This window comes from Accipiter gentilis, chromosome 9 (assembly GCF_929443795.1).
Source record: "Accipiter gentilis chromosome 9, bAccGen1.1, whole genome shotgun sequence".
Classification (NCBI taxonomy): Eukaryota; Metazoa; Chordata; class Aves; order Accipitriformes; family Accipitridae; genus Astur; species Astur gentilis.
The window spans coordinates 38,820,664-38,838,937 of NC_064888.1; the positions used below are offsets into that span (position 1 = coordinate 38,820,664).

Below are 18,274 nucleotides of genomic sequence, written 5' to 3' on the forward strand. Positions count from 1 at the left end.
TTAAAGAGAAAAAAAGTAATTAAAAATTTGAATTATTACATTCCTATAACAAAAAAAAAGGAACAGTTACAAGTTCCTATACTGCGAGTGCATCAGTCCTTACAGCCAGTGATTTTAGAATGTGCAGGCTTCAGAAAAAATAAACCATGTGTTACTAATTTTCATGTCAGAAGACCCCCAATAGTTCTTAATCTGTAACTTTAGCTTTATAGTGCAAGTTAAACCCTATGGGTGAGAAAACTGAGCCAACAACACTTTTCAAATAGTTTTATCCATTCTCCAGGCTCTGCTGTACAATCCCTCGGCTTTGGGGGTGAGGGGGGACTTTTTAAGTCTACCTGAGCATAACTGCTGCTTGCTAGGGGATTATATACTGTTACAGCTATCTATACTGCTGGCTGAAAAAAAATTCTCAACTGTTCTTGAATTTGAATCACAATCTTCTGGGGGAAAAAAATCATTGCAAGTCTTGTTACATATTTCACCTGTTGACTTGCTAAAGTTCTCAGGTTAGACAATTTTCTTAAGTCCTGGAAAACTTCAGAAGACTGTGAATCTTCTCTAGAGTCAATGAAGAAACAACTACCCCAAAACCCAACAATTTTTTGTTGTGGGTTTGTGGGGGTTTTTTTAAGGAAGAATTTAATTGGCACATAAGGCTGGAGAATTTAATAAATATTTTAGATCCACTGACCTCTGCTGTTATCTTCTCAACCCTTACTCTCCCCTCCCACCCCTAAATCCACAGCACTTTCATCATCACCTAAGAACACACATAGTCTATACATTTATTTAAACTGAAGTAAATGTAAGATTCAGTTTCTAAATTAACAAACTCACTTAATACTGCAAGATTATTATGAGCACAATTCAAAACTGATTCAATAAACCATGAAAGAAGTACAGTCAAAAGCTGGTGTTGCATGTAAAATAACTCAATCTGTCACACAAGCACAATTAAAATTCCTTTCACGAAGTCATGCTTTTTCTAATTTTAATTTCAAACTGAATTACATAAACTTTAGTCTTTTAAAAACTATATAAGATATACAAAATCCGCAACATTTTTGCTTTGTGGCAAGCTAATCACAATTGCCAAAAAGAACCAACAGAACAATGGCAAATAACTTCAAACATTATCAGTAATACTAAGAGAGGAACACATTCACTGAGAATTAAATCAAAGGGGGGGGAAAAGGCAGGAAAAAAAAAAAGGAAGGTTTGGTTCAACTCAGAGCTACTCGCTCTAGTAAAAGCACATGCGCAGCTTTAAAAAGCTGTAATAAAACTAGAGTGTTAAGACCTGCTTCCTTTTACAGGTGAGGGAAGATATTCAGATGCTAAACCTGAATGGGTTTCACCTGCTAGTTCAGTAACTTTCTGAAAGCAAGGGTTACTGATGTCACATGATGACATCATAGCCTTCTCAGGAAAAAACAGCTTTGAGCTGTCATCACCAGTAACTGTAAAATTATCTGAGGCCTTCAGTGCGAAGACTTCACAGAAAGACATTCATTTCTAATTTTCCTTTTGACAGTATCAGCGTTTACTCATATTTGTAATTCACTGTCAAGGAAATCAGAGTATTTGCCCTTTTCCTTCGAGTAAAGGAGGGGCGAGGAATGGATATGGGATTTGGGCCTTTGGTTGTTTTTTTAAAAATCTAATCTCTGAATGGGATTAAAATAAACCAACGTGTTGGTTATTGTTTTGGTTTTGTTTTTCATAAAGGTGCCAGGCTCATAATAAAATTAAAAAAAAAGGTTACGAGTTTCCATACAGAACCAAGTCATAAAACCTGCAGTTCCAGTTTAACACCCTCAGGTGTATCAAGCCAGTTTACTCTCTCTTCCTTCCCCTGTTTCCAAGATGAACATAATGAACGCTTCCTCATCTTGGGAAATAAAAGTGGCCAAACAAATCTTAGCGTACCCACTAACAGAAACGAGCCATGAAAAGATGACATTCTTTGCACAGGGCTCCTGGCATCTTCCCTATATGTTCATTTTATAGAGTTTTTCCTCCTCAAGTAGGGCGATCTTTAGGTATTTTAGATATGCAGGGAAAAACAAAGGGCTAAAATTGGTTTTTTCTTCTCTAGAAGCTCCTTTCCAGGTCAAACTCTTTTTCTGTTTTATCCAGCTCCTCTCAGCTTCATGCAAACCCTGCAGGAGTGCGCAGGACATCCCGCCACCACCAAAGAAAGGAGTGATGTCTCCCTTTTGAGCTCCATTACTTTCAAGACATTGGCACTTCTTACAGGTTCACAATAAACAGGTTTTTGTTCTCAAACATTACCTCTTCCTTGTTCATCAACAAAAACTGTTCCTAAGGCAGTTCACTTTTTAAAGAACTTGGTCTGTAGCCATAAGCACACTTTGACCTAGGACATGTGTTAGGATTTATTTTGTGCATTGGGCTGCCATATTTTAATTGAAATAATCTTCTCTAGCCAAAACAGACTAGAATCAATATTAACCAGAAAGTTGTGGAGTGAAAAAAGTAAAAAATAAACAATAAAAAAAGTAGGTCAAACTTTCAGTAAGACTAGAAGCAGCTGTTAAATGAGCCCCCCCACAAAAAAAAAAACCCAAACAAACAAACAAAACAAAACAATAAAAAGAAACTATCTAGTAAAACAGATTGAAATGAAGCTGGAAAATGAACAGAATTCTGTAACTTTTTGTAAAAGTCGGGGAAAATGGGACAAAATGTAGCATGTTTACATGTAAAGATGGTGCCAAACTATCCCACTAACCTTGAAGCGGACAATATACTACAGCTAAGTTAGCAGAGGACTCAGACATTTATTCCAGGGCTGGTTCTAATACCATTTTCAACAGTGACTTACAAAAATATAAAAATGCTAACAAAATACAGTTTCAGAGATATCCGCAGACTCAAAGGTGAAGAAAGAGCCTTCAAAACCTAGTACGTAAGGAAAGAGGGGATTTAAAGTTTAAATGTACGTCTCAAATGTAGTTTTCAGTACAAGAGTTGGACTAACAAAATAGAAAGAACTACTAATGGGACAGAATGTACATTTCGGAATTAGAATTTCAATTCCCTTACTGAGTGATAAAAGTCACTGTGGCTTTGTCTGCTCAGAAGAAATTACTCTCATAATAATGGAGATTTGTCAGTCTTACAGTAAAGTTTTTTTAATTTTATATGGATTTACATAGAAAACTCAACATCAAAATCAGGAAGAACAATGTAAACTGTGGTGCAAAAAGAATCTGAACTGAAACAATATGACTATGACAAGTTAATTAATTGTCTGGATGCCTAAATTCTTTGGCTCTTACAGGCACTTCGAGAATAAAATCCATGATTCCATGGCACTACAATCACAAGAGCCACACAAGTAAGCAGAAGGAATCAGGCTGATACAGAAGTACTCATTCCAAATCTTTAAGTCAGCATTATCAGAGACCTGAAATGCAAACTTGTTGCAGTGAGACGTTCTGTCACAGCAGCAGTCAGTCACGAAGAGTCAATCATCAGATTAGCTCTGCCATCAACCAAAATGATAAAAGAACTAATTCAAGAGCATTCTAAAAACGTATGGCTGCCGAGCAAGCTACAGAAGGTTAAAAATAACCACAAAGGCTATTGATTTTTTCAAGCGTTCTCTCACTAGAAAATAAAAAAAGAAAGAGGAAACTAGGTTAGAGAGACAGACCTAAAAGTTTGCAACTGGCTGCTGATACCAGCTTTTCCAATCAGAACGCGCTCCTTTGCACTTCCCAGACTACTCAGTTTTCTATATTAGTTCAAGTGGATTTCTGGGAGGCAATTACAAAAAAAAAAGGAAAGAAAAAAAGCACTATACCTATTTCAGTAATTTTTTGCACCTTTTCAAACAGTGTATCTTTTGTGAGTTGTGAAATTCTTTTCTTCCAAGACAAATATTTAGTTAAGCACAAAGCAAAGAGAGGGTCCAGCTAGCTTTGCTGAGGAAAAGGAGACACACACTATTTTTCTACAAGTTTGTGATTATAAAACACTCATGAAAAGTTAAATAAAACATTTGCTTCAGAAGGTCTAAACAGCAATAAACTGTTCACTCCTGCTCTTTCTGGAAACTACTGTAGAATTTTTATGATCTTTTATGGAAAAGTTTTTTAACTTGTGTAGCTGCCACATAGCTTGTTTCAGTTACACTTCAGCTGTGTTTCTTAAAGACAAATACTACTGTAAAAAGCCTTAAAGCCTAAAAATCACATTAATGGACTAGGTGTATTGTATCAGTGTTTTAAACCACCCAGATCAATCACAAAGTTCCCTAGAGAAGAGGCAGGAAGAAAAAAAATGCTTAATTTCAAATTTTTACATGACGATATGTTATATGTAAAACTCCATTTGGAATGATAGGCACTAATGTGAGTGTATCTATAAAATATGCTGACAGCTTCTATAATTGACTTCTGGAAGCATTTTAAAAAAAGACAACATTGAGTCAGAAATGCAATGCCTTTGGTGAGATGATACTTCATTACAAAGAACTGCTAGAGATATCCCCTATTCTATCTAAATTAGCCATTGATTACATCACTGGGATCAAAAAATTTCCTTCTTGGGATGAAAGGGCCAAGAAGAAATGTTCTCACTGTATTAATTTCATTTAAAATCTGCCTCCAGAGCTACACAGTTCCACATCTGTACCTATCACTTAAATACCAAGAAATACATTCTGACACTTCGTATAAAACACAAAAGACATACAGGTGGCAATATGTTCCGAAACATTTACATATATATTTCCACATATTTTGTTAATCATCCTGAAGCTGGGGTAGAGTTAGATCATAGCATCTTCCAGGTGATTTGTATTCTGCAAAGTCCTCCCTGCATTTCTGACACAGAAACACAGGTATTTTTGCCGTTGAGCAAGAGTTAAAACATTTGCAGATATGGATTGCTCTTAGCAAAGCAGAAGACAAGCCAGATCTATTACTAAGCTTCCTTAAATCCACTGTTGTCCTATGAAGAGCCAGCCTATGCCCTCGGACCTAGTTACTGTTTCTATCTTGTTTCTTTCTATCATATTTCTACCCTGTTTTCAGATTTTTGTACTGTAATTCTACAAAGCTAAAGCATAAAATACTACCTGGTCACTCTCACAGTCTTGTCTGTTTCTTGAGGTAAAACCAGAATAACAGACAGCAGTACGTCTGTAGAGAAAGCTACCTCTACCAGCACTGTCTAGCACCAGCACTGTCTAGCACCAGCACTTAATTTAATTATCAAAGTATTTCTGCCTCTTGGGACTATACAAGACACATAAATTCCCTCTCCTGTCTTATTCTCAGATCATCCTTCTATACATTAATCTACACATTTTCTCCCAGAAATATTACCAAATGCTCTTAACATTTACTCAATTAAAAAAAAATATATATATACAGGTTCCAAAGCCATATTTATCCATTTCTCTGTGCATGAATTATTACCACAAAGCTATATTATGATTTAGTATATTTCTTATGACAAATGAAGAAAAAAAAAGTGGACAAGCCTCCATTCATACAATTTGTTTGCATAATTATGGTACTCTTGATCAGCTCTATAATTTGTGTTCCAACTGATCTTTCACTGATAATACAGGGAAACAATGCCTGTTCAATGAAAGGATGCTCAGCCTACTATCTCCTCTCTGTTCCTTATAGAAGTCTCCCTTTTTCAGTTTTTCTAAGCTTTCATGATTTAAAATTTTTTCATTATAGCTTGACTCGTTTCACAAAATAAATATAACCACCACCCAGTCAGAAAAAAAACCAAACAACTAACTTGTAGGCACATTAAATAAATCCTTGCAATTGATTACATTAGTGGCTTTTTCTATGTTATAGACACAGATCCTCATATTAAACATGATTATAGTCTTCCACTACTTCAGAAAAAAAAAAAAAAAAAAACACACAACAAAAAAAGCTAGTGAATAATAGCTCTATTATATTGGGAACAGTATATGGCAACTGCAATCTTGGACCTGAGATATAGGTCCATGTACAGTACTTCCACAAAGCACCAGAAGAAATGCATAGAATGTGACAAACATTTAAACAGATTCTTCCCTTGCACATTTTCACAGCTTCCAAAAATGAGTAGTTCAGGGACTTGGCTAATTCAAGATTAGTCTTTGATAAACTTCTCCAATAGGCAGATACACCTATTTTCCATGATTATATCTTACCTCATTCAGAAGCTATTTATATTTTACCACTTGATAATCTGTGGAGGTTCCCCCTAATTCCTCTGATTTTTTCCAACAACTCTTTTTAAGATAAGAGTACATATATTACTAAAACAGTGGATGACTATGCATTTACATAGTAGCTTAATAAGGGTTTGTATTCCCACAGAGAAAAACTGAAAAATCAGTTCTTCTACAGCACTGTTTAAGAGCAAGTATTATGAAGCAACCTTTAATTAGAAGATCGTTTGCTATGTTTTTCCTCGGGACACCAATTCAATTCAATAAAAACATGCTGACATAAATATTCTTAGGTGCCAACAACTTTGCATAACTTCAGTACTTGACTGCACTCCAAAGCAGAGACAGCCAGGTCAGTTTTGAAGCTGAAATCCTGTAGCAATCAACAAAAGGTTTTTGCGGGAGTTCGGGAGACTTCCAAGGGTAGTTCAATTTATACCAGGCAAACTAAGAAAAAAGGGGATAATCAATAGTTTAAAAGCGTATGCAGAAAATAGTTGTAGCTTTTATGTCAGATAAAAACAGATTTGAGAAGTTTTCATATGTAAGCTAAACTGGTTTTAATTCCAGGAGCAAGGAGATACTCAAAACTGTTCCTAGAATATTAAATTATTTGGCAGATAGCAAATATACTTCTACCTCACCAAATCCTCTACTCACCAATGAGAGTGGCACTGAAGATTGTGATGATGCTTCCACAGAAAAGGCAAGTTTCATCACCACAGCAGTAACACCAACTCTGGGACTTGGAAAAAGTTTATTCCGCTATGAAATTTCTACCTTACTTTTTATTAGAACAAACAGAAGTCACCACCTCAATCAGGAATCAGTACTGCATCACCAAAATGTATCACAGGACTCTCCCCAGCAAAATCTCAAACTAAATTCTTTTTAATGAACACACAGTATTATTAGTGCAACTGCAGTCTCCATCAGAGATGCAGAAGGAGAGGAGAAAGTAAGGAGGAAAAGGCAAAATTCAAAAAGACCCACCATCTTGAAGGGCACTGAAACACCAGTTACCACTGGTCTCAAACTGGCACTAACCAGAGAGTGCCTATAAGTTCAAAGTAATCTTTGATGTTAAGTATTCCATGGATTCCCTGTCCTGAAAATCATCTATTCCCCCTTCTCACATAAAATCTTGATGAAAAGATGTATATACATTACATAGGTGCAAAAAGAGGGCCTTCTTTCACACTCATTGAGCAATATTCGGCTTCATGGTTCACATATCTTTTGTTAATATTGTGAACTGTTTTATAACTTTCCACATTAGTGTTATTTTCAAAGAATAACCAAAATTCTAAATCTATTCCTAAAATTGCCTTTTAATGTAATAACGTTAATATTAAACTAGTCTAGCAGCTAATATAGGCAGACAGTATATTGTAATGCCAACAACCTAAGAATATATTCCAAAAAGAAGTTGTTAATATGTCCCATAACAATTTTTGTTGGATTCTGAATTTAAATATAGGCAGGTTTCTGAATATGAAGTGTTCAGCCAAATATAAAATTAAATACTTTTCCTAAACTAGAAACTTTCCAAACACAAAAGTGTACAGGACTCTCCCTGAAAAGGTGGTTCATCCACCATACACAGATATATTAGCTTGCACAGATTAAAAGTTAAATTTAATTTTTAGATGCAAAAAAATTCCTGGATGTTTGCCAGTTTAAAGCCCAAAGCAGACTTCTTACTACCCTGATAAAAAGCCTTGTGTATAGAACAGAATTTCATTCTACCTTTACTTAAAGAACTGCTTGGCTCCATAATGTCTGTATGATATATTAAAAAGTCTGAAGAAGAGGAAGAAGAAAAAGTTTGAGGTCTTTCAAACAGCATTCTCCAAACTTCCTCTCAAATGCTTGCATCAGTTTTACCTTACTTGGTATCTTCTGTTGTTAAAACTGACTCAGATAATTCTCCTCCCATAGATTCAGTATAGAAATAAATTAAAAAAAAGAAAAAAGGCTTCTCATCTACAACAAAATACATTCTGTGTGAAGTATTCTTCAGTTTATGTCCTGCAGGAATCAAATACAAAATGCTTTTGATTGAAGTGATGGAGCTTTACTGCCTAATAACTGTGAATAGAAAGACCTTCTTAGCCAGATAGTCACATGAACACACAAGATAAAATCCTAGTGCTAAAGAAGGACCTGAATTAAAAGCCATCAGCATCAGACTGAGTTTTTACATTTACTAGAAGCTTCAAAGAAGGTCTTATGTCTCCCCAGGAATATTATACTAAGCCTACACAAACATGATGCCAGAGAGAGAAGATAAAGGCAGAGCAGGGAAACACCTATGGCAAGTAACAAGGAAAAGAGGAGGATAAAAATCCATTAAATTATTAGCAGTATGAACAGAAATCCATCTCCTTCCTATTCAACTGCAATTCCCACGATAGACTTTATACCTTAAGGTGGTGGAAACCTGAACTGTCCTTAATGCATCTTGCCTTCCCTAGACTCCCTCAGTTAAAAAACAAAGTTTCATGGGTGATTAAGGCCATCAACCCCAAGTCTACACCAAACCATGCACTCTGGCCCAAACAGAGGTTAGATGAACCGAGAGGTAGCTATTATTCAGAACTGAACCGCAAGCAGCCATTGTGATTTTGCTTTTGATTCTTCATGATGTAATGATGGTATTAAAAAAAATCCATAATTTTAAACAAAGAATAAGTAAGTATATGAAGTTCTTAGCACTCTCTCTGCAGCAACAAGATTTTCAGAGCAAAATGCATGGTGGAATATAAGCTATATCTAAGCATTAGGGCTGAAATAATTCATTGTAGCGGACAAATGAAGTTCCTAATCAGAGCAGGTAATGCTTGGTACAAATCTAGTAAATAGCTCAATCTTTCTTGGCATAATTCCAATTTTTACCTTATTATAATTAACCCAAATCATGTCAGCAATTATAACAAGGGCAGAGACTACTACGTATTGTTATGAGTCCTATTATTTTACAAAACAAAGTGAAATCAATTTTATGGTTTTCCACAGTAGCATTACAGAGATCTCACAAAAAAGCTCTCCTTACACTCTTTTGAACTAAAGCCAAAAATGATTATGCGGTTTTATTATTCTACCTGGAAAGCAGCCACAGCTTGCTAGGTGTCACTTCTGCAAGTATTGCTCTCAAGAACAGAAAAGTCTGACTAGATGGCTGATCAACATTGAAGTCATACATTTGCAGTAGATAGAAATGACAGATCTGAGGTAGCAGTTTTACTAATTCTGCTAATGAAAATGTTGTGCCACCTGCCAGAGAAATGGAGAATTGCTGCTTGTTTAGAATGCCATGAATGCTTTTTTTTTTTTTACTTATTAGATTAGGATTAGCATCCTGTAAACGCTGTTTTAAAAGCAGGCTTTATTCATACGCAATGTGCTCTCATTGAATCTCAGACAATCAGCTGGTGGGAATATTTTTGCACTACTACTGCAAAGGTGAGTTCCAGTTAAAAGGTATGCTTAGCAATGAAATGTGAATAAAACTGAGATTTTTAAAAGCTTCAGCTGTTAAATTAAGCAAGACCTCAAAAAATTACGGAGAAATGTGAAAAAGGTACCAAACAGCTTTAAATCAGAAGATGGTTTTGCCATTAAAAAAAAGCACTTCCATACCATTATCCCATCTCCAGTGGAAATCTCAGTCCTAGGCCTCTTTACAAATCATGTACAAACAGCAACTCTACTTAACTCATTACTAACATTAGTTTTTTAGTTATGATGGTGCATAAACCCTCGCTACTCAGCTCAGTTTCCCCTGGGCTGACGCCTGCAACAGAAGCTTGCTAAAAACTACAATGCTTTCCCTCCCAAATGGAAATTTCAATATTTTAATATTTAGAATCACTGAGAGACACCATTTCCCATCATTTAACTGTGCACTTAGAAATATGTTTTCATAAAGGTGCATGCAGTGAACTGTACCTCATTTTCGCCACAGTCAGAAGGTGTATCCTTGTGTATAGCCATCTGATACTTGGCAAATAAAGTGGCTGATTGGTTGAAGGATGATTTGAACTGGGGGTCCTCAAAGGAGACAGGTACCAACCTCACCTTCAGAGCAAGGAAAATACAAGCATACTATTTTGAGTGCATATAATCAGATAATATGCTTCTGAAGGTAAGGCTAGTGAAAGATCTCCTCCTATGCACTTCAAAGCCTCTGAAGTCAGTTTTCTACTTTAAACATAGTAACAAGAAAATGCTCCTACAGGGGAAAGTCTGACAACTAACACTAAGCTTAAATTGACTGTTGATACTTTCCTTAAAGAATAAAAATTGTACAACACTAGAACACTCAAAAGCACCAGTTTAGTCAATCTATTTTTTGACCAAGTCATTTACCAAGTCAACCACAAATTTTATTTTTGTTGTACAGTCTCAAGGACTTTTAAAATGTATTATTTTTAATGGCACATCACTCATTGCCCCAGTTTAGCAGTTACATATTCTTGCTACATATACTTTTTCTCCAAACTCCTTAATTTTTTCTTCATAGTACTAGAGAGGTAATATGTCTGTCTGACAGCTAACTATTACACACCGCCTGGTCATTACAAGAAGCAGTAATGATGTGTAATTTAAATGGAGTGCACAGATTACTTCTTGAAGGGCTTAAATTGAAAGTGAAGAGGTTTATGCAACTTCTGTGAACCTTAAACCACTAATTTGTATGTGTGATAAATTTTTACTCATATGTTGGCCCCGGTCATGCTAGCTCCTCCTTATGGAAGCATTCAAACCAAAGCCAGTGAGACCAGTTATCAGGCTAAGTGTCCAGCTGTTTTTTCATTCTTAGGAGATTTGTATTTATAAGGCCCACAAAATCTATCTCCAAAAGCTTCATCTTCCCCATCTCTTACCCAATAGCATACCCATGTAACTTCCCTAACTTTTCTGTCTGCAATTAAGACCAAATATTTGTGGCACTTCCAAAGAGATATCAAAAGAGCTTGCACTTTCAGGATGTTGATTTTATTTGATATAGTATTTTACATGCTCCTGAATAAACAATGGATATAAAATCCACATTTGTTTCTTCTAGAAACAAGACACATGAAATCGAGGGGAAGCTGAGCTATGCATAAAATTCATTTGGCCTTCTGACCTGATTTATAGTTGGTTTATCAGGTGGGTCCTTGTGAATAACCATCTGGTAACGTTTATAGACCTGGTAAGACTCCTGAAATGTGGCTTTGAACTGTGAACTTGGTGGAGATGATCTCACCACCCTCACCTTCGGAAGAAGTTAAACACATTTATTATTACAATATCATGCAATAACTATATACTTACACAAACATCACAACAGAGAAAAATTCTGACTTCCTGCACAAGGGCCCTAACAATTTAATTAATAATAGACAATTCTTCAGCTCAGTATAGGCTATTGAAGGCTTCTATATTTACATTGAGTAATATACAATGTTTTCAAATTACAAATTAAGATAACTAAAATGCCTATAGGAGAACTACACAAAGACTTTTCAGGAAATAATAGCAACAAATGGTATGCAGATCAGCATTTTCAAGAGATTTTTCCGTACTTTTAAAAAATCTTCCCTTGTAGTTTCACACTATACTGAAAAATACTTGAAGGACCCATGCCTTTGGAAGACTCATATCTGTGCTCTTTAGATAAAGACTATGTTTTTATTGCAATAATCCCAAGGGGATTTGTCAGTGTTTTTCAAATTGAAAGAGGAAGAGGAAACAATGTTTCCATATTCAATTATGAGTCAATTATAATAGGAAGTTATTCATCTTCCCCACCAACATCCTTAAACGCACAAAAATAAAATAACTTTAAAAAAAAATAAATCAATAAATTAAAAATTGTTCTTAGTAAAAACAATTGCTTCCTAACCAAAATAATGATATCACATGAGTAACAGTGCATTTCTTTCAGACATATTTAAGGACAGTTTCATTTCAAAAACCACATAATTTTCAGTATGGTTCTACTTTCATAAATAGCATTGGTTCTGATCTATTAAAAATAAAATAAATAAATAAATAAATAAATAAACCAAGCCACACTTCACAGACATAGTAAGGAGCAAAGAGCACAAAGACAATCTGGGAAAACACTGCTGGAACCATCCTCCAAATTCTCCCTGCATCTTCTAAATGAAGATGTTCAAACAGAGCCATCATACTTCTGTTATACAACTCAACAGAAAATCTGGAGGAGTTAGTGAGATGGATCTATTTCATGGCTTCTTGTCAGTTAGGGTGAATCTTTTAAGCCATCATCACTACCTCTTCGAATAATTACCAAAAGAATATTAAATATTTAATTTTCAATACCATCATTGATAATCAGTAACTAGAGGCAAATACTTGTATTCAAATAGTTTTCCAGCTTCCAGAAAAAAAAAATAAAAAGAAAAAAAATGGTTTTAAGATTAACAAATGTTAGAAAGTCCAAAAGTCTTCCAGATGACTGCCTCTGTATTACTAATAGATTTAATGGCAACCAGTATAGTAAGCAAAATCTTCTACCATCACTTTTACAGCTTCCAAAGACATCAACACATATCAATGACGTTTATAAAAAGCAGCTATCTTCTTATCTGTCTAATTTTACGAACAGTTACTGCTTTCTTGTCAAGATTCATTAGCATAGATAGTTTAAGTATTTATATACTGCAGAACTAAATATTGAACCTCTCTCATCATTTAACACTCAGTTAATTCAAAGTCTTTCATTTTCAAGTCACACTGGATGAAATCAATTTGCAAGTTATTTTGGTAACTGTACTGGTCTGTGCTATGACTGACTGCAAGTGCAAGAGTACCCTCTTGTGGTTACGCAGAGCTCAGCTGCACCATATACATATTGCACAGCACTACATGCATTTCAAGATTTAAACTACAACCATTCCATAAAGTCACAGATACTAAACACCTAAGCATTTCAAAATCTCCTTAACTAGACCTTTCCTTAATTTGCCTCCAACAACAGTGAACGACGCATTACCTCTAACTTGTGTTGTGCATCATCAGGTAAAGGGACAAAAACGAAGTCTTCAATGGTTTTAGGTTGGTTTGTTTTAGATTTAGAGTTTTGCAAGAGGCAAATCTGATCTCCTGCTTGAAGTTCAGAGCCTTCAAATGTGCACGTCTGGTTCTGAAGGAGCTTCTGCAGTTTTCTTTCTTTCCGTATGTCCTTTGCTTTTCGACATGGTGGCTTGCTCAGATCAGCCCCTTTCCCTACAAGGGCACAGGTAAAGAATTAACCACCACAGTTTGCAACATACAAGTAGTTCTTACATAATCACTGAAAAGAAATTGTTAAAATCACCAATAATTGCAGACTGAAGCCTGAACATAACATGGTATTTCACATTTACAACTACCAACGGCGCCCCTAAGTTGCAATGATTCTTCCTCTATAGCTGTTTAATGTAGCACTTTAATATGGAAACACCTTGACCACGATTCCACCCCAGAGCCAAGGACATATTTAAAAACTAAAATGAAAAGACTTCCTGCTAAGTCTGTCCTTCAATCATTTTGCCACGTCCTCCTCTCAGAAACAAAGAAAAGCTCCTGTTTAATGTACAGTACGATGGTGTACTACATCCAAACAGCTACAGGATCAGCTTGAAATACTGAAAGGAAAAAAACACAACCCACAAAACCTTGCAGCCAAATTTGCAGAGAATTGTTTTACCACATTAAAAACCCAGGTGGCTACACAACAGACTCCTGTAGAAGACACACACACACAGAAAAAAGCATTTATTTCTTGTCACCTGGAATATTATGCAGTATATAGAAATGCTGCCAATGCCAGCACCATTAGTGCCAATGCTACTAATGTCATGTAAAAGAAGAGTTAAGGCCACATGAGCTTACATCTTTGCTTAAAATTATATTCAGATTGTCTGTTTTTACTAATCGACTCACTTTTATCCATTTACTTCTACCTGTAATGGATCAACCATTTATAACATTCTATTTGTGAAATGTTATTTACTTAAAAAAGAAGTCAAACCTAGAAAACAAATGGATCAGCATGGAAAATAGTACATAGTAGTCTTAAAGCAACACAAATCCAAAGACATGCATAAATAAAAATTCAAGTGGTCCAAATTCCTCAATGAAGGGGCCAGGTTAATTTTATACTTAGGACACTAAAGTAAGAGAAAAAGTCAAGATACAAGAATGCCAGTACTAGAAAAATTAATACAGAATTTTCTTCAATTAAAAAAGAAAAAAAAAGGCGGCTGGTCCCCATGCTACCCACCAAAGGCACTGAAAGGATGGTTACCCATCTACTTACAAGTAGCAATTTCCCTAGACAGTACGATTTTCACAGATACTAATTGTAAAAATCGCAAAAGGAAACTTCCTAACACTCTCAGTTCTGCCTAAAATTTGTACATCATTGTTGGCTATTCCATGCAGTGCACACAAGTAACTGCAAACCATGCCACACTCCAGAAGCTGTGCAAGAGCTATAGGAATCTGCCGCATTGCTGGAAACAGTGGTGGAAGAAATAATCACTTTTCATGGAATACTTGCCTCAGCTCAGCAGCTGCTGTTACAAGTTTCATACAGAGGGAAAGTTGCACTCAAAATTGCATCAACAGCCAGCTAATGTAATACAAAGTAACTTTTTTTAATTTTTTTTATTATTATTATTACTTTTTAGGGCAGTGATAGACAAGTTGGAGGCCAAAAAAAGAGCCATAAAACTAAAAATTTCAAAAAGAGAGGAAGAGTGGAAAAACCTACTTCCGTATAGGTGAAATACAGTCATATATCCTCCACAGAACCAAAACTGTAACAAGTATTATGACAAACTGCTGAAGAAGTCTTTCACACCATTAGCTTTCTCCTGAAACCCATGTATTTGCAAAAGACACACTGGCAACTTTTGAAAGACTTATCTTTTCAAAAGGGAAAGTACCCTTAAGAGTGAGGTGCTTTCATTTGAAGCATTAGAAAGAAGACACATTTCCAGTCCTGTTAATATTTAAAGAAGAAAAGAAGAATCCAAACCCAGACTTAACTACAGCTTATTCCACTTCACTCTCTTGAATACCTGGAAATTACATGGAAATTGTTTTTTACAGAACTCCTATGAAAACGCAGTTTGAGCTTTCTTTCCTCCTCCTCACCAATAAGTTATTAGCCAAAGCTGACATCTTTCTTGTCCTCTACCTGCTTCTTGTCCTCTACCCAAACCTTCCCATGGACAATGAGAACAGTGGTATCCTTCTGCAAACTAGAAATGGTAAGAGCACTGATTATTTTAAAAGCTCACTGATGTGTTTAGAGTCACTTCACCTGCAAAGAATTGCAGCCCTCAGAGTCACTGCCTGCATCTTACTTTACCAATAGATACATCACAGAAATTGGCAAAATACTCTATATTGGGATAAACTTTTAAGTATCAGTAAGGCTGTAAACTATTCTTTTTAATGTGCATACCATACAGAATTTACACAGTTTATAAGTGCACTCCTGGGGCAAGTTAGCAGCGAGCTCTTCATGGCTCAGCCATAAAAGTCCCAGTCTGGTTTCTCCACATAGACTCCATGACAGCTGAAATGTTGAGAGCATGTCAGGGACTTAGAGAAGGAGCTAATACCACTTTGGCACTCTTCAGACATCCTGCAATCACACTAGCAGATTTTATGATCAAGTGTTCTTACCTCTCAGCTAAGGCTTTTGAGTATTTGTTTCATCCATACAGCTAAAATTATTCATTAGAAAAGGACAAATATTATGAGGAAATTACAGATACTATGTGACCTGTCCACAGGCAAAGTAGTCAGAGCAAAAGTTTATTTAAAACATTCATGATACATTTGAAGAATGAGTACTTCATCTGTATCAGGATCTGTTTCATGTCTCATATCTTCTATGAGCTGTAAGTTAGCAAGAAATACTTCTTAAAACAATGAATGTGCATACAGACATAAGCAAACCTTCTTTTCCATCTGAAACTGTGCAGAAACAGCCCATTATTTCTATAGGACAATGACCCTTCTGTTTAACAAGGAATAAAAATGCAATTAAACAATCTTATTGCAGCATAAGTCTACATTTTCCAAGATGAAAACTAAACATTTTTCTATCTGGAAAATTTTAAACTGAATTTGACCTGTGACACCACCTACCCTTAAAATAAAAAAAAAAAAAAATGCATTAAATAAGCTGATGCATTTACTATTCACTTCTATATTTCATTTAAAACCTCCAGAAAGAAAGAAGCACACTGATGTGTATTTCTCCTCTATAAAAGTAAATCCCCGTTTTCTGAAAGAGTACAAACAATGTTTCAGGCTTTCTTTATCTGTATTTCCAGTGCTTCAAGTTTTACCCAATGTTATTCTTAATGTAACTAAAGGCCATACCTCACCTTTTTCAAAACAATGGCTGATTTACACTAATAATTTACCCAAGACTGCCATCTGCTGTCAATATCCACTTACTTTGCTTCCAAAATGAAGTTTACATAACCCAAAGTTTGTCATCAGTTACTTAAAAAACAAGAGGGTTTTGAAAATTTGCACAACAAATAAAAGTTATATGAACTACATAAGGGCTATAAAAGTTTTGAGTGCATTTTATAAAATCAAAATATAAAATACAGTCTTAAATCTGGAATACCTTTCCAGGAATGTGTAACAGTACTGCTTCTATGCAGCACTACTGGTTTTCTGATCAAGCATTTCTGAAAATTTTCCTTTTTGTTTAGATGCAAAATTGCTTGCTAAGCTGCTGAAAACCTGATCCAATTGGAATGAGTGTTCATTAAGGAAAAAAACAACATTATTTTACTTGAAATTAGCCAATCTACAGAAGGAGACAAAAATCTTTGATGAAAAAAGTACTTTGAAGTTCTCATAAATACTGGCACAACACATAATAGGTAAGTGAAATGAGGAATTAGTATGACAGGCCAACACATGCAGAAACTCTAAAGCATCCAGTCTCCACTGGGATTTTAACTAACATTACTCACCATGTATTGGCTAACTGCAATTCAGAAAATGGCCTTTATTTTTCTGAAAAGGCCATTGTAGAGGCTATGCAAAACTGGAAACATGATGTTAAGACAAGGCTGCCTCATCGGCAACTTCTGAACCACAAAGAGCCTGTCAGCAATTCTGCCCCTCTTTTCCAGTGCAGACTGTTAGTCAAATGAATTATTCCATCAATAATCCATCCACCCCTTACCATCTTCCTTCCAGAAATCACCCACATCCCACAAGAACACAGCCAGCACAAAAGAGAAGCTGTAGGAGAGGCAACCTGCAGCACTCTGCGGCCATGTCCTGGTAGCAGCACTACTTATTTTCCTCAGGGACCCTTAATGACTCCTCTGCACGTGCAACAGGTACGATCACACCATGCAGAGGATCACCCGCCAGCTGTGACATACGGTCTTCCCTGTCACAAGAGCCTGTGAAAATCTTAGCGCCACTGCAAGCAGATGTAGATTCCAGGCCCTCGGGCCACACCAAGGGGTACCATAACAGCTACCACATGAAAGAGATTAGAGTCAGATGACCAACAATGAGATTATCCTTTTTTAGGGTAAAGATTTCACATTCAAATTCAGCCCAAAGGCAGCATTTCAGAAATCTTTACAATTGCGATACAAAAGCTTGACTGAGGGATAACTTCCATATAGAAAAAAGTTACCATACTATTAAAATTAGTAATATACAAAAAATTATTAATATTATTATATTAAAATTGCCACCAATATTCCATGTACTTTCATACAAAACTGTAGACATTAATAAGAATTTACCTTCAGTTTTTGGCACACGAGAGCTGTAGCATTGTATAAATGCATCAGAAGTAACATGAGGGAGATTGCCTTACTTCTTGTACATACTTACTGCACTTCCTTACAGAAATGTAATATTAAGTTCACAGCAAAACAAAAAAAGAGAAATTACTACATAATTTCACATCCTCTAGTGAGACTGCTTTTCTAATCTGAAGTTAGCCAAAATCTAAAACACAGAAAGCTCCCAAACAGATGAAAAGCTCAC

At 35.7% G+C, this 18,274-nt stretch overlaps 1 protein-coding gene across 6 annotated transcripts in view; it reads right to left on the reverse strand.

Annotated features, from left to right (window-relative positions):
* Window positions 1-18,274, reverse strand: part of ATE1 (arginyltransferase 1) — an 86,398-nt gene that overhangs the window by 63,135 nt on the left and 4,989 nt on the right. For 2 of the 6 annotated variants that reach the window (XM_049809989.1, XM_049809992.1), the window contains exons 6-8: window positions 13,230-13,462; window positions 11,355-11,483; window positions 10,172-10,300 (exon numbers count right to left, since the gene is read on the reverse strand). In XM_049809989.1, coding sequence (XP_049665946.1) covers window positions 10,172-10,300; window positions 11,355-11,483; window positions 13,230-13,462 — 491 coding nt within the window. The remainder of the gene's footprint in view (window positions 1-10,171; window positions 10,301-11,354; window positions 11,484-13,229; window positions 13,463-18,274) is intronic. The other 4 variants (XM_049809994.1, XM_049809991.1, XM_049809990.1 and 1 more) reach the window with 3 other exon arrangements.